Below are 17,189 nucleotides of genomic sequence, written 5' to 3' on the forward strand. Positions count from 1 at the left end.
ACACTCATTACTGTGTATATTATTTGGTTGCCTTTTCAGTACTAAATTTTGTGCTCCATAATAGGTTCTATTTAATTTACTTATATGCACGCCCTTTAACAATTTTGGTCCTTTCTTCAAGTCTTGATTAATATTGATGTTTTAGTTCCCCTTGTTATAGTGAAGTAACTAGAGCACCTACATAATTTCATTTATGTAAATATGTATATATTATCAATTCCTTGCTTATTTGCAATTACAATTATGTAAACTTAAATTTATCAATTTTTTTTTTCCAAATCTAGAAGTTTTTATGGGATCCTACCTAGAACCCTGTCATTTACTTTTCCAAATATTACTTGTAGGGCTCCCGAGCCCTGCAATGTTTCATGCAACATAAAACAATTATAATGGTAACCTAGCGAAGCATTTAATTGTGAGGCATGCGGTCAACATTTGTAATGAATGCAACAAAAAATTAGCATAATTCCTCTTGTGTCACCTTCTTATGCCATGCTCCACCATTTATTATATGGCTCTCAATTAAACATTGCATCTCCTAATGGATAATCTCCTAAGCAATGGTTCCTTCCATGTAAGAAACTAATACTTTTTCGAAAACCTAGTTGCCTTGGTTCAACGCCTTCCCTATGTTCAATGTGCTCATTCTCTCTCGACTTCTCCATGTTCATCTCCTTTGATAAGTGGTTTAATCTTCATTAGAAATATTGCGAAATCCAAGGAGTTGGTAGTTAAAATGATTTCCTTTATTAATGACATTAACTTGTGATGTTTTCATTATTAGTATTAGATCTCTTAATTATCTTTTCTTATCCTCAAGATTAATCCCAAGCAACAAATAGGACACAAGATATAGGCACGTTGCCAAGGAAAAACCCCCCTCAAGGGGAAACCCAATCACAAATTCTTCTTTCATTAGATTCAAGATAAGACAACCAAGACCCTTACAATCTAGACTAGAGACTCCTTCCATCAAGTCATCCTTGTCACTGTAAATCCATTGAGAGATCATCATTGTAATACCTAGACCCCCTCACTGTAGTTACAACGAACTCTTCTCACTAAGGTTACACAGAGACAGAGTTTGCGCTGGGACTGTGTTATGTAGCAACACCGAAACTGTGATAACACCGAGTGATAGCTCCTTACTGTTATAACAACTTCACTGTAATATACAAAAGGTATTCACTATAATGTCGAGCTTGTCTTTCATAATTCAATCAAGACATGTCCATCACTTATCCAAGTTCCTTCTAGCAATGATCTCAAAATCATACTCTTTGAGATAGTACCGAACTCACTCACTGTTGAAACATCCTTTCTGAGCTCCTGTAGAGACACTGAGACCTCCTATATGTAGTCCAAAATCCCGTGGTTGCACCAAGAACCTTCTTGTGACATCATCGAAGTATAGCCTCTATAATTCCCGAAAATATATCTTTGAAATCTTAATCCGATTTGTTATGTGGTCACTGAAAAGGATCCTATGAATTCCAAGTTCTGTTCCATGAGAAATGCGAGATTCTAGGCTTGTATTTATAGTCATTTGTCCATAAGAAATGAGCCGACATTACTCCATGAACAATTGCGTCAATATTTATGTTGAGGCCAACTTGAATTCAGTTAGATGTAACCGACTTGATGATGGTTTGAAGCAAATAGAAGGAGACTTAATGGAGGATGCTTTGACCAATAAACAAATTGTCTTTGACCCATATAAATAATCCTAAAGCCTACAATGGAGGCTTGACCTATACATTTGACCCAAGCATGGAACCCATGCTTTAATAAATAAAATAAAATAAAATTATGTTCGCTTTCTTTTGACAAATATATTACATTTTGACTTCAAGTACAATAATGAAGACCGAACCTAGTTACATTTTCCAACAAGAAACCTCGTTCTCTTGGTTTAATGCCTTCCTCAGTTCAATGTGCTTGTTTTCTCTCAACTTCTGCATGTTCACCTCCTTTGGTAGGTGGTTTATTCTTCGTTAATTTTCCAATGATCAATCAAGAAATTCAGGAGATGAGGATGGTCCTTTGATGGCATAAGGCAATGATTGATGACATACAAGATTTGACTAAACGAACTCAAGTTTGGGGTGTCAATTTAATAGCTTAGGTGGAAGCAATCATTGGGATATTTAGTCTATGGAGGTAAATTTGGAAGAGGATAGAAGATGAATTTGTGGTGCTTCAAGGAAAATTTGAACTTATGATTCCCAAGGAGGAAACACATATAAAATTTATTGCACATATTACATTCAATGAGAAAATACATGTAAAAAGTATTATTTTCTCTATATTTGATTTAGTTAATATTCATATGATTCATAAGTGTAGGAGGCTTGGATCTTCTCCTGTCAATCATAATGAGTTTAGTGTGCAAAACGAGACTAGGTATACAACCTAATATGGTAGAGATATTATCATGTACGTGGGTAAACTTACATCATCATGTGTCGGCTTCAAAAAAATATAATACTTATAACAAATAATAATATTATTATAAGTTTTCACTAAGCTTAGAGGAACATTGGAGTTTATCAATGCTTGGAGCCTAGTACATGCTTCTAATAATAAGGTTGAAGCTCATGCTCTCCTACATGGAATAAATATAGCTAGCACATTAAATATTAAAAAATCAATTATTGTGGGAGACTTGAACAACATAATCAGACACTTGCACGTAGGCACTTCTCCTCTTGATTCAAAACTAGGCTCAATCTTTGATAGAATTTGAAGTGTCATGTGTTTTATCCCCACACTCAAATTCTACCATGTATTAAGGGGCAACAATATTTAGGCGGATTTATTTTTTTCAATAAGGTAGCTCAAGGAAAAGAGGGTGAAATTATTATCAATATAAAGACATATTATCAAATGTTACCATAATGTTTCATGCTAACTCAGTGAAGCATTTAATTGTGAAGCATGTGGTCAATGTTTATGATGAATGGAGAAGTAGATTGACATAACTCCTCTTGTGTCACCTTCTTATGGCATGCTCCACCATTTATTAGATGGTGCTCAATTAAACCTCGTATACTCCTAATGGATAATCTCCCACACAATGGGTCAGAAACTCATAATTTTTGAAGTGGGTTGTGATCGTGGATGTTTATGACGCAATTGGGATATTGGGATGGTGTTTGTGATGGGGATTTGATATGGGAAGGAAGCCTTCTTGGTCATGTGGAAGGAGTGCGAGAAACCTCGTTCCCTTGGTTCAATGCATTCTCTCTGTTCAATGTGCATGTTCTCTCTCAACTTCTCTGTGTTCACCTCCTTTTGCTGGTGGTATACTCTTTGTTAATTTTCCGACGATCAATCAGGAAATTCAGGAGATGAGGATGGTCCTTTGATGGCATTAGGAGATGATTGATGTCATACATGATTTCACTCTACAAACTCAAGTTAAGGGTGTTAATTTAACAACTTAGATGGAAGCAATCATGGGGATCTTTATTCTATGGAGGTAAATTTTGAAGAGGATAGAAGATGAATTTGAGGTGCTTTAAGGCAAATTTAATAGCCAAAAATGTTATCATGAGATTCATAATTCTATTTCAAGGTCAAATTAAAAAATGGGAAAAAAAGAACATAAACTCTTTCAACTCCCAAACTTAAACGTGCAGGGGCTAGAGACTGACTAGGCAACATTTGAGACAATTGGTAATTAAATTGACCTAAGTTGATTGAAATGTATTTGAAAATTTGTACAATCCTTATATATTGCACGATCTACATTGTGTGATACTTTTTGGATTACCATTATTCTATTTATTTGTACTAGATATCTATCATGCATGTCTTCATGTTTTAATAAACTAGCATTTTTTTTGCAACACTTCTTCTTTGTTGTAACTTTGTTGCATGCATTTGCTGTAATTTTATATTAATATAATATCTACTAGTTATTATTAAAAAAATATTATTATATGTTAACCCCTGCCTCTCCCTCCAACACATATATATAACTATTGTTTTAAAGTTATATAAACAAAAGATACCAAATTCAAATTTAAAAAAAGGGCTTTTTTTTCATGACATTTTTTTGGTCATTTTTGCTAAAATTTGGTAGAGGTTTTTAAAAATCTCAAGTATAAGATATTTAATTTGCAAAGTTCAAGTGCTTTTAGTTTTTCAAGGTGCAAAATCCATTTATGCATTCAAAAACACATTTTAAACAACAAGAAATCACAATCTTACATTGTATTGTTGGATTGGTCTATTAGTTAGATTACACCAATAAATTATGAAAATATAAAATTTAAAATGAGTTGACACATGCTATTCATTATGTCAAGTTTGTATATTTTGGAATTTAAAGGCATCTTCTAGATTGAATGATAGGGAGCATTCAATCATCCATTGGAGCATAGTTTGTTCTCCCATCCACTTGTATTCAATTCCAAGGGACATGTTTGGTATTGTGATAAGGCTTGAATAAGAAACCCTTGGGATAAATTCCACTCTTCTAGTGAGGGTCACAATGTCTTAACTCTTGTTAAATCATAAAGTATTAGTGGGGGTCGAGACGTCTGTAAGGGTTGAGACATCTCAACTCTTACTAAATCATAAATTATTGATACATGTAATTTGTGGATTGTTGTATATACTCTTTTATATGATAGTGACAAAGAGACTTTTTTATTATAATGACAAAGAGAAGAGAAACAATCATAAATTATTACTAAATTATTAATAAAGGTATGTAAAGGTTAAGACATCTCAACTTTTGCTAAATCATAAATTAACAATATATGTGATTTATTTGTTGTTAAAAATACTCTCCCCCATTATAATAACAAGGACAAAGAAAAAGTTTAATTGTGTACCTTGCAAATTACTTTCTATTAAAGGAAAAAAACCAACGAATCATATAGAAGTAAAATTCTCGCTATAAACATTGCGAGCGTGTAGCATTTTCGTTTTTTCGAGAAACAGCAGTCGACCCCCAAATTCTGTGCTTCCCCGCGAACGGAGCAATCTGTAAGCGTGTTATCCAGAGAAAACAGATCACAGTCGATTGAATCGAAGAACGATGTCGACTACTCATTCAGATCCGAGACAGCCTTCAATGGCCAAGCCCTACACGCCGCCTGCCATTTCACAGGATCTACCGGCTGATTACTCCAGTTTCCTCGCCATCATGTGCGGAGTTGCAGGGGTGATGCTTCGGGTGAGTCCAATTCTCTGTCTATACATTTTTCCATTTTTGGGCATATGTATATATATGGGATTGCAGAAAATAAAACAAGGTACGGCTAGGATAGTAGCACTATTACACGGAGTGGGTATGTGGTCAATATGGATGCATGGAAGAACCCTTACAGGCGAGAGGCATAGCGACAAGGAGATTTACTAACATAAATCTAGCAGAAGATGGGGTTGAATAATTATGAAGACTTTAGGATAGAGTAGAGAATGCTGAATGGTGGGAAGAACACCCACTACAAAAGGGGCTAGGCAATTTGCATATACTCATTCAGTACACCTTTCATCTGAAAGGAATTGTAAAGGGGGAGGGTAATGGACACCGGGGTGGTTGCTGACATGATGGGGACACAACAAAGCTGTTTATAAAAAGCAGGTCTATTTCAGAACAACAGGTTCATTAAAGTACACTGTTTTTGGTGGTATATACAAAATAGGAATTCTTGAAGTAGATCAACGCGCCTTAAAAAGCCATAGGGTTTATGCCAGTTGATGATAGTCTTGCCTCCATTTAAATATAGGCAGCTAGAATGCTTAACGAAGACCTATACAGAGCACTTTTATACGTAAAAGAACAGATTGGAGCTATTATTCCAGTTCTGCCTTCCAAACCTTTAGAAAAATTTCAGGTGGCCTTTTATAAAGTACTTACTGACATTTGTGCATCTGAGCTTTTGAATTGGATGCTTAGCTTTCTTGTTAAAGCAGGGAATACTATACTCATTGCTGGGTTTTGAATGTGTATAAGTTCACTTGAAAATAACTGCTTCTTTGAGAAAATTTATTCTACCTGTCAAAAGTATTAAACGTGAAAGTTTGATGCAAAAGGATTATTTTATAATTGTTTTACCTTATAATTCCACTATGAAATTTTGTTCTTTTCCTTTAGAAAAGATGGCGTTATTCATCCTAAGTTATATTTTACTGGGGTTTGTTGGATTACATTTCATAGGGGGAGGTATTATATGCTAATGAGAAGATGATGTTTTTCTGATCTTGTGCAGTACAAGCTTGGATCGTGGTTGGCAATAATTTTCTGTGCACAGTCACTAGCAAATATGAGAAATATGGAAAATGATCTAAAGCAAATTATGATGGCTATGACGTAAGTCGTGGTTGATTTCATTTATTAAGCAGTATTAGTTTGCCATCTTATACTGCTTTCTATGTTTAATTTATTAATATATAATTTTCATATATTTTTACAAGCAGTTTTTACAGTTCTGATTATGCAGTAACACGGGGTTTCAGATTTCTAATGAATTCTATATTTAATTGTTTCCAATCAAGATTTGGATGGAAAAGTTAAAACATCAGTATAATAAATGTCTAGTTGAATTTTACCAGATCACCTTGAGCTGTTTTTTGCAGTATTAGTCCATATGCTTGGTTGATATTAAATACTGGGTTAATCATGACCTTGAGCATGTTGTCTATTGAAAAGGCTGGCCACCGATTACTAGTCTAGTGACGTTTTCCAATTCTATTGGATTGGTCCATGTCAAACAAATTTTACCTCTTCTTTTGTGGCTTATGTACTCTACAAGCTTTAACTTTATGTAACATTGCATCTTAGTGGTACTTGAATCTTTTTATGGTCTAAAAGAAACTAGTTTCTACTGTTAGTGATGATTAAGAGTCAAGGATAGAATGAGAAAAGCTTTCTCAAATTCAGGAATTCGGTTATGTGAAAGACAATGTCTGGGAGTGTGCAACATTTCGTTTCTGTCACCGATGCTCGGACCTAAAAATAAAGTTGAGAAAGGCCAAGAATGCTATCGGGCATGGCACCCAACCCCTTTGAAGTGAAGAATAGGGTTTATTATTTGATGATCCACCTGAAAGATATTGTTGTTAATCCGAGTTCCATGGGGATGCATCTCTTACATATGGCCCTAGGGGTGAGGGATGCATCCTTTGTGAACCCTATGTGAAGGTGATGGGGGTACGGTTTAGCTATGTTCCTTGCTATACCTGATTTGTAGCTGATAGCCTGATTCTGTAGGGATATCCCCCATGGCAGGGGTATATTGGGGACCTGCCCTTGCAAATGGGGATGATGGGCATCCCTCTTAGTGCCGAACAATAAATGGGCCATATAAAACTTCATAGCTTTTTTCCAAGCATTATATTGTCACCAGCTTCCTTAAAATGTTCCCACCCACTTATGTAATCCTCACAAATTATTTTGGAATTGAGAAAAACAAGGGCAGCAGCAACTGAGTGTGTGAGGAGCAGCACCAGTTTTGAGCTCGGAGGAGGATTGTTCAGCTTGAAATTGAAACAGCAGAATTTAGGATTGGAGCTAGATGGGAGTTTAGGCTGTTCTTGACCATTTCCCTTGAAAATTTTGCGCTTTCTCATCAAGTTTCTGTTTCTTACTTTTATGTTCTCTTCTAGGTTTCATCTTTTTATCCAAGCCCTTTATTCAAGTTAAAACCAAAGGCAAAATGGGCTACTGTTAAATAACCCGTAGCAAGAACTTAAAGAAGAGGAGACAACCTTATTGACCTTTGGTAAACAGCGTGCACCTTACTAAATTCTATAGAGAATAAGAAATTGACTGCTTTTCTGACTTTGGCCCAAAGCCAAGCCACTTCAACATATGTATGTAAGTGTGTTCACATGGTCAGCTGTTTGGGACCATGATAGGTGGGTTTCGTTTTCTTGCAGGGATCTTTCTAGAATTTTTTGCTTCATAATTTTTTTTTTCACAATAATGGTTATTTATATTAGAAAATGTTTCCAAGCTGGGCGGCTGTGTAATATATAGGGAAGGCTGAGGCCAAATGTCCATAAACAGGCCATTCTATACAAAAAGTCACGAAGTCTATCTTCTCTATTCCAGCTTCTTAGGGCTTTGCAACTATGTTGCCTTACATATTGTAGTGTCCTAGTGTATTTTTTCTGCCGTTGGAGTTTCAAACATGGAAAAAATATTGCACTAATATCACAGTAGTCCTTTTAACTTTCCACAAAGATCATTAAAATGCAGCAGCAGTGAGTACCATCAACATAATGCATCAGTTGTAGCCATGCTATAGATAAACTAAACAGAATTAAAACTTCAGTAACTTATACTGGTTCCACAATAGTTTACTAGCGCTGTTACACCTGGACAGTATTGGTCCCTTTAGTACTGATAATGTAGCCACAAGTTAATCCTGACCAATTCAGCAGTTGCTACTATTACCCTACAGTATCCTAAATGATCAACTTCAATTAATGACTGATCCCATACATTTTTTATCAATTCACAGAATAATTGGCTACAAATTCTGTTATACTGATGTTGCCCTAACTGGGCTGGGTATCTAGCTTCCCTGACAGACTTCCTTTCCAGACCCGCTTGCTTATTGTTCACTGCTCTGATCAGACTCCTCTGCTCTGATTGACTTGCTGTTCCAAATCTGAAACTGAGGTATGATGCTGGGTAAAGAAGAGTCACTGCCAGAATCGGGACCTGAAGCTCTTGGACCTGCGGCCGTTCTGCGGCCTGCGGTCCCACAGTGCTGTCTCACTGTTTTTTTCACTGCTCTGCTGTCCTTTTGCCCTTCAACAGGCCACAGATTGAATCCTTGTTTGCTGGCTGCACAGACAACAAAAAGTGAAAGTTCTGCTCCTGGAATAGGGGCCTTGCTGCACTCAATTTCCCCTCAGTATTTCCCAAAATATTACTAAAAACTGGCTGCACAGGAGACTCTGTGATTGGAGCCCTAGGAAGACTTCCGCTGCTCTAAAATAGACCACATTGTAGAATTTCTTTGCTAATCAGACAGATCTGAGCTGCTTAGGGCTTCTCTCCCTTAATCAAATGTGAGGGGTTCATGTGCAACACCCAATTTGGGCTTTTAAGATTTTGCCCCAGAAAACACAAAATTTACCCAATGTTGCCCCAAACATTGGATAATTGGGTTTTCCACTTTATCAAAAACTATAGCTTACGGGGTTGGATAGGCTACTTCGTCCTCCTGTGGCATTTAATCAATTGGGGACATTACAATCGCCCCTTCCCGACATTGCTTGTCCTCAAGCAATGACAAGTTTGGGTGCTGCAAAATCTGCCCTCCTATCTTCAAGGATGAGGCCCTCTCTTGGTTGGACATCCTTGTCTTGTGAGTTGTCTGGAGAATATTATGACCGGGCGTTACCTGCAAACCAGTATACCAGCAGATTCCTTGAGCAGGGAAAATCCCAAGAATTTGCAATTCCACTCTTCTTTCTCCTTGCTAATATCTTCCCTTTCTCTCAGATCCCGCAGCCCTTCATCCTTATCTGCTTTCTCCCAACATGAATGCCTTCATTTGGATAGAGAAAATCAAGTTCAACAACCTGATCTGAGAAAACTGCATTCCGAGACATGGCCACACCCCATTGACTCTCAGTAGTTGTCATCGATTTGACATAAAATCCTTCCTTCCACTTTTTACTGATTCATTTGAAAGGAAAAAAATAGCCGACTTTATAAGGTTGCTGAGTATAAGACGTTCCCTTGGACATAACAACCAAAGAATGTTGAAATTGTTGTTTGGGAGGTACTCCCATAACCCTTGGGGTACTAGGTTGTGTGGAGAAAACGCATGAAAATGAGGTTTTATGGGTGATGTACCCAAGCGGTAGGCTTTAGATCCAATGTTTTAAAACTTGGAGTTAGACTCAGAACTGATCGATGGTCAACTCTGACTCGGACTCCGACTCGGTATCGACTTAGACTAGTTGATTCCAATGACTCAGTCTTTGTAAAAAGTACATTAAATATTTGATTTTTAATGAAAATCATATTTTTGACAATTTTCATTCATGTTTCCAAACTCAAAGCATTAGAATAATAGAGAGAAGACAACACCTAATCAAAGTATACTCATGAATATATCTATTATATCAAAATGGCACCCAGTGCATTGTCCAATATATGTAATATATAGAGATCAGAACAAAAACATATAATCAATGCTGCTCCAAAAACCAACTCCTCAATGTTGCTCCAAAGATCACCCAAGAACCTCCTCAATGCTACTCTAAGAACCAACTCCTCAATGTTGCTCCAAAGATCACCCAAGAACCTCCTCAATGCTACTCTAAGAACCAACTCCTCAATGTTGCTCCAAAAACCAACTCCAACTGCTCACAAACTCCTCACAAATGCTCACACAAATGCAATGAGATAGTTGTGAGGAAATATGAGGGGGTTGGGTCACCTTTATAGGCGTGGGAGAGGGGTAGAGGGGCTAGGAAATAGTTTAAACAAAAAAATGATTTCAAGTCTGCCCAGCCCGACCCAGCCTGCCTTTTTTTCCCGTCATTAAGACCGGTCAGTGTAAGTCGGTGAGGCTGGTCTGTTACCAAACCAGCCGAGTCGTTGACCAACTCGGCTGGTTCGGTAACGGACCGGCCGCTGAACTAGATAATTGACCTAGTCAATCCGGGCAGGGTTATGGCTCGGTCAACCAGGGCGAGTCCGAGTCAGACCTACATAATTTTAAAAATATGTTTAGACCCAATGTTGTGGGTTAAAGACCCAAAGGAAAATTATTGTTTATTTTAATTATTGAAAGAGCACACCTTGAATGGAGTTAAGGGCTCCTAAGTTGATAATTGGAGAGGTATAAATAAAGGAGGCCTAGTAAGGTCTGAACACACACATAGCAATTGATCTCAAGAAGCATACTGAGCGTAGAAAGAAGTGAACCTCAGAAGGAGCTGCAGGGAAGAAAAGAAGCAATTTTATGGTCTGTCTTGTGCTTGTAGGTAGGCTGAGTTTGCCAAGAAGAAGGACAAAATTCTGTTGTGGTTCTGTGCCCTAGCTAGGGCTCTGTTCAGGCCGAGTGTAGGAGGAACAAGCCACCGAACGTCTATCTGGCATTCGAGTTCTGTCCTGTGTTAAAGGAGGGTCGAGATCCTGAAAGAGCCATAATAAGCCTTGGTTTTGTCTGCTGTGGAGGATCAAAGTTCCTCAGGAAATTGTGGATGGCTTCTGTGGTCCAGGCCTGCCCTGAAAGAGGCCGAACTAGCCTCAGACTTGGGACAGAGACAACGGACATCTACAGGCAAAAAGATAAGGTCAGGTGGACAGTGGTTGGGCTGTTATGTTATTGGAGATCAGTTGCTGAGGTGGACTGTTGAAGTCTGTTCAACTAAGGATTGTTTGGACAGCTGTTTGAGGGTTAAATATACAGTGAATTGTAGGGGTAATTCACTGTGAGTAGCGGACCTCTTTTGTAGCTAAAACATGCATGTATTTGAAGGAGCAAGTACACTGTGACCAACTGGTGGACAGAGGTTAATTTTAGTTAACAATGGTATGTTCTAGGCCTAGCACAATTTCTTCAATGTTCCTTTACCAGCCCAATGACAATTTCCAATTTAGATTTCCAATAGCAATCACATTAACCATTAATCACATTGACAGTAAAAGTAGATAGAACATGAAACAAAATGCAGAAGACAAGCCAAGACAAGAGGACACCAGATTTGGCGGATGCCAAGGAAAAACCCCAATGTGGGGAAAACCCTTTGATCAATTCTTCTTATTATTATATCAAAATGTTCAGCACAGAGAGAGAGTACTTGCCAAATTGTCAAAACAGCCCTGTCAAAATCTGCAGTCAAATCAGCGCTAACCAGAAAGTCAAAGATGGTCAATGCAGCTGTCAAACTTGCCTCCTTGAGCTCGGTCAATCACAGTCAATCTTGGCCTTCCTTGTTGGTCAAAATCAACCCAAAACAGTCCAGTCAAATTTGGTCAAATGAGAGAGAAAAACCGCTGTAATTTTCTGTGGTCAAAATTGCAGTCGACTCTGAGAGTCTGAAGTCAGCGCTGGTCAAACTGCCCAAATTCTTTTGATTTCTGTGGCCAGGAATGCGGCCTAAAAAGACAGAAACAATCCTCCAAAAATTTCAGTCAAAGCTGGTCAAAGAACCCCTGGTCAACGTTGGTCAAACTTGGTCTGCTTCCTGAAATTTTCGGTCCTGCAACTCAGCCCTGGTGCCACGTGTGAGAGAGAGAATGCCCAATGTTGTACGAACCAATGAGAGAAGGAGAGAGAAAAATGTGAGTGATGATGATGCCAAATGAGGTGAAAGGTCACTTGTATTTATACAAGTCCTTGTGGGTGAAGAGTCATGTCCAATGGGCTTTATGAACCTACATGATGATGTGGCCGACCTGAACAATTTGCACATGTGTGGGCATAAATTCAAAATCACACTTCTGCTTGTCCAAATGAGATGATCTTTATATCAATTTTGGTCCTCTCGAAAAGAGGAATTTGATGCAATCATCTTCATCAAATGAGTTGTCCCAAGGTGGAATCTGGCCCTAGTTGCCAATTTTAACAACAAAAGAGTACAAGAAGGTATTTCTTTCATTCTTTGTAGTCAAAGGAGGCAAAGGACTTGCCAGGTGTCAAGACAAAGTGGACTGAAAGGACTGTGGTCAAGGTTATCTTCAGCAAGTAAGTCAAGTTTTGTTCTTATTTTTGGGCAGATTTACAATCAAAAGTAGTTGACTTCGAGCCCTAGTTTCCTTGTATCAGGGCTGTGTAAGGGCCATGATCTCTGGTACGAGAGCCCTATGTTTGTTTTATTGAAGGAATAATAAAAACAAGTTTTGGGTCAAATATTTGTCTTGTGTAATTTGTTGATTCACTGCTGTTACATTTCCGTTGTGCAAAGAGCTTTAAGTTGTGTGTATTTCTGTGTGTTTATGATCATGATTAGACATAGACCTGATCTGAAGTACTAGGAAAACCCAACAAGGAACTGCCATTCATAGCGCCAACAATGGCACTGATATAGTATTTCTTTTCCCACTGTTCCATAATCCAATCCTTTTGCAGGAAGATAGCAGAAAGGTCATATACTTAAGAGGTGAACTCTGAGCCTGTATCCATAATGATAGCCCAACGATTTGTGCAAGAAGCCACACAACTAATATACAACCCATCTCCATTCCCTTTCTCAACATGTTGATGAAGCCGCACATCAGGAATATTATAATGGTATCTGTGTTTTATAGGTCCTTGAGCATTGTAAACAGTTATCCATTGAGTTGCTGGAGTTCCAAGTCAAACCTTTCTTATTGGGATGCTCACCATCATTGACATCAACTGGCATCCTTGCTCGTTTTTTACTAGCCTGCTGAGCTCCACCTGTATTTATTGGCCTTATTGAAACATTTGCTCCAAGAATGCCTCAAAAAAGGGAAATAAGCTTCAAATAATTTGGTTTTTCATTGAATTTCATATTTGTGATTGCTTCAAGAAATTGCCGGAAAGGAACTGGACAGAAACAACACAACATTTTGATAGAAGTCGCCATCTTCTTTTTACAAGCAAGAAAACCCTTGTTGTTACCCTGGTAACTTTGCCAAGGCACCCGCCCCTAAGAAGGAATATTAATGTGTATGCTAGAGACTCTACAACACATCGTTTATTTCCCATTCTCCCCAAATGTGCATGTACACTGACATACCTAACAGTACCTCTGAAGACATCAGTTCATTGATTATAGTCAAGATGCTGACCTGCTGATGAATCTTCCACCTAGAGGCCTAACCAAGATCTACCAGAGAGAGCTTTTTCACATCAGAAGTTCCAGGCTGGCAAAGTAATTTTTTTTCAGGCTTTACGTTTCCATGAACAAATCCTTTTAAATGCAGTTTCTCAGGAATTGATATTGCCTGCACAATAGTGCATGCAACCATCTCTGTAGACATTGCTTGGCCAGACAAGTTCCATTGTGATTTTCTCACTAGGAAGAATAATGGTGAATATCAAAACATATGCTAGGCTATGGCAATAACATTTCAACCAAGCATGTCTTCAAGTAATTTAGTGCACAATGACAACTCCTTCAATTCAAATGTTTCCAAAAGTATTCAAAATACTTCTTTGACACCTTTTTACGAACAGTTTAATGACAAACCCAAAAATTTCACTTCAATAGGAAATATGGAGATTTCATCAAACAATTCATATGCAATCTGGAATAAGAACAACTTCTGAGGAAAATGTTGCTCTATATTGAGAGCACATTTGTCAAATTTACAAGGCAATTGAAGAGATTACACCTGGACAAACATCTGCCAACCAAACTTGTCTTGGAGAATCCTTTTCAAATCAATTCGGCTTTCCCAAATAGGCTGCTACAGGCACATTGCAAAATTCGTCTCCTTATAATGAGCTGCTACAGGCATGCAGTTTGAATTATTAGATGTGGAACAGTGATTCCTTGTCTCAGTATTTTTATCTCCTCTGACTGGTGCTAATATCTCCAAGCAAACTACTCGGCCTCTCCTAAAATAACTGGACTGTTCAATGAATCTGTCCCCTTTTCCTTGATAGGCAGAGATAGAACGATGAGGGACAGTCTGATTTACCTCCTGAAATTATAGTTCTATGGCAACAATAGTTCTGTCCATAGATGCATTAATTTCTAAGGCTGATTTGTCAGTCTTACACAAGTGCTTAGCCCTCCTATGATGAGCAACAATTCAGCTCTTGAAACCACTGCTGGTGCACACAACAATACGGCCTTGAGACCCCTGCTCATGCACAAAAATAATTCGGCTCCTCTCCTTATATGTAACTCGGCTTCTTATTGCTGGAGTTCTGAAAACTCATGGAGCTTGGCACTGAGACCCTTGGCACAACTGAAGGGATAACATGGTCTCAAAGTCTGCTAATCGATCTCTCCAAATGGTTTCTAAATTCGGCCCTTAAGACCATGAGGGATATGAGTATTCAATCGCTCCTCCTTTGGCACTAATGAAAAACACTCGGCCTCCTAAGTTACATGTAACTCGACCAACTCCTGCAAACAATTACGGCCTAGGAGATTGAGGCTTTGTCCCTGAATTTAATGGATAAACCACTTCAGATTCTGCTTCACAATTTTGTACTCATCCTCCTTGGAATGTAGAATTGAACTTGGTCCTGGAAGTGGAAGGAATAAACCCTACAATACTGAATTCACAATGCTAATAATCTCCTGCAATAAAATCTAGTTCACAATATGGGAGCTGCCTGCAATAATGCTAATTAGATCTGAAGATTCTTGACATTAAGCACAATGGAATATCTGAAATAATCTTCCCCAAATAGCTAACTAGGGTGGCACTCGAAGTCCACCGAAATTAGCTTGAGTTTCGCTTGAAACTCTTGAACTCGCTTGAGCTCCTTTCAATTGTCAATGAGATGGATAGATTAGAATGATTTGCAATTGAGTTCCTCCTTTTATAATTCTTCATGGAGCCTCCCTGTAGCTTCTAGATTCTCCTTTTTCCGTTATTATTTTATTGGTGGGGCCATTTTTCACTTTTTGCCGCTATTTAAATAAAATAATAATTTGCTGCCATTCCAATAAAATAATAATTTGCCTCACTTTTCCAATACAATATTATTTTGCCACCATTCCATTAAAATAATGAGTTGCCTTCCTCCAATAAAATATTACTTTGCCTCCATTCCATTAAAATAATAATTTCTCCCTCTTTCACAAAATAATATTTTCCCCTTTTTAATATTATCCAAAAGTTGGCAAAACTCCTAAGTGATTTTTGCATGCATAAAATTGGGAACATTACATCCATACATCCCAAAGGTTGGGCCCCAACATACTCCTTACAGGAATATAGTAATCTCCCTGACGCCTGCTGTCTCTCTCATTATTGTGTCTACTGTTCCACAAGTACTCTCGATAGGGGTAAAATTCCTTCTTTGACTGGAGCTTGTTTCCTACCTTTTCCATCCTTTTTGAAGGTCTCTATTGTGATATCTCTTCCTCACCATTTCCATGACCTTTGGAGTAGTCCTTGCTATTACCTTGGTCCTTAGAACAACCCCTACCATTTCCAGATTTTGTTTTAATGTTTCCACTCGTTGATACCTTGAAAGGATGAGAATAGCCTGTTGCTATTGCAAGTGACTTATTTTGTGAACTTAACTTTTGCCTTTTCACATAATGGTCTGAGCCATGGTCGTCAATGTTATCCTCATTAGCTTCCACTTATGAATTTGGTTTGCTTTGGCCATCCGATCTTGAATTGATTTGTACTTCGTTCATGCCATGTTGCTCAACATTTGTGCACTTTACATCTGGAGTGGGCTCTCTCTTAGTGTCAACCATTGTGCATCCTATTTCTAGTATCTCTGTTCTTTCCACCCCTTACCCTATTATTTCTCTTTGATAGCTGTCAACTCTACCACCTTTGGCATTTTGATTTGCAACACTCCCATTGCTACATGTATTTTCCTATTTTAGGAATTTTCCCTGTCTTGTCAGGAGCAATATGCCCTAATTTTTTATTTTTTATTTTCATTGGTAATGCCATGCTCTTGCTGCATAACTTTAGATACTGTTGGTTCTTTAGGATTTTCCTCCTCCTAGAGGTGTTGCAGCACTTTTATTTAACTCTTCCTCTTATTTTAGTAGCTTCTTTATACATTGTGCCACAATTTCGATTATCCTTGCACAATTGGTCTCATAATCCATGTCTCCTTTAGTATCTCGTACTTCACATGCTGGATGATTAAATCCGTGGTTAAGTAAATGAATGTTATCTCTCACCTTAAGAGTTTTATATGGGGCATTTATTGATCTTGTTGGTGATGATGTCATAAATGCTTGTGACCTTGGGGTTAACAGAGACATTGTCCTTACTTGAGTAGGGTTTTCTTTAATGGGAAAAATAGGTGTTTTATTTTGAACAAGAGGACCAATATGTTTTCCATTCACCACTCCAATTTCAATTTCTGTTGAGACAACATTGTTTACATTAGCAACTAAGTTCTTATCATCGTCACTGCTAATTTCCATATTGTCCATCTTTGCTGGAAATAGGGTCTGAGTTACCTTAGCGGTCTGTTTCTTTACCTTCGATTCAACAACAATACTATCTGGTCTATCTTTCCTGCAACTAGCCCATAATTCATTACAGTTCCTTATGATTGCTTTCCGCTGTGAGC

At 37.9% G+C, this 17,189-nt stretch overlaps 1 protein-coding gene and 1 pseudogene across 1 annotated transcript in view; one reads left to right on the forward strand and one right to left on the reverse strand.

Moving 5' to 3' along the window:
* Window positions 1–4,899: 4,899 nt before the first annotated feature.
* Window positions 4,900–17,189, forward strand: part of LOC149237563 (asterix-like protein) — a 53,086-nt gene continuing 40,796 nt past the window's right edge. Inside the window, exons 1-2 of the mRNA XM_089372699.1 lie at window positions 4,900–5,188; window positions 6,228–6,328. Coding sequence (XP_089228825.1) covers window positions 5,051–5,188; window positions 6,228–6,328 — 239 coding nt within the window. The 5' untranslated portion in view covers window positions 4,900–5,050. The remainder of the gene's footprint in view (window positions 5,189–6,227; window positions 6,329–17,189) is intronic.
* On the reverse strand, window positions 8,577–15,972 carry LOC149237564 (casein kinase 1-like protein HD16; annotated as a pseudogene).

The sequence above is a fragment of the Pinus tabuliformis genome, chromosome 8, assembly GCF_031772625.1.
Source record: "Pinus tabuliformis cultivar Carrire ecotype Pingquan chromosome 8, CPIR1, whole genome shotgun sequence".
In the NCBI taxonomy this organism is placed as follows: domain Eukaryota; kingdom Viridiplantae; phylum Streptophyta; class Pinopsida; order Pinales; family Pinaceae; genus Pinus; species Pinus tabuliformis.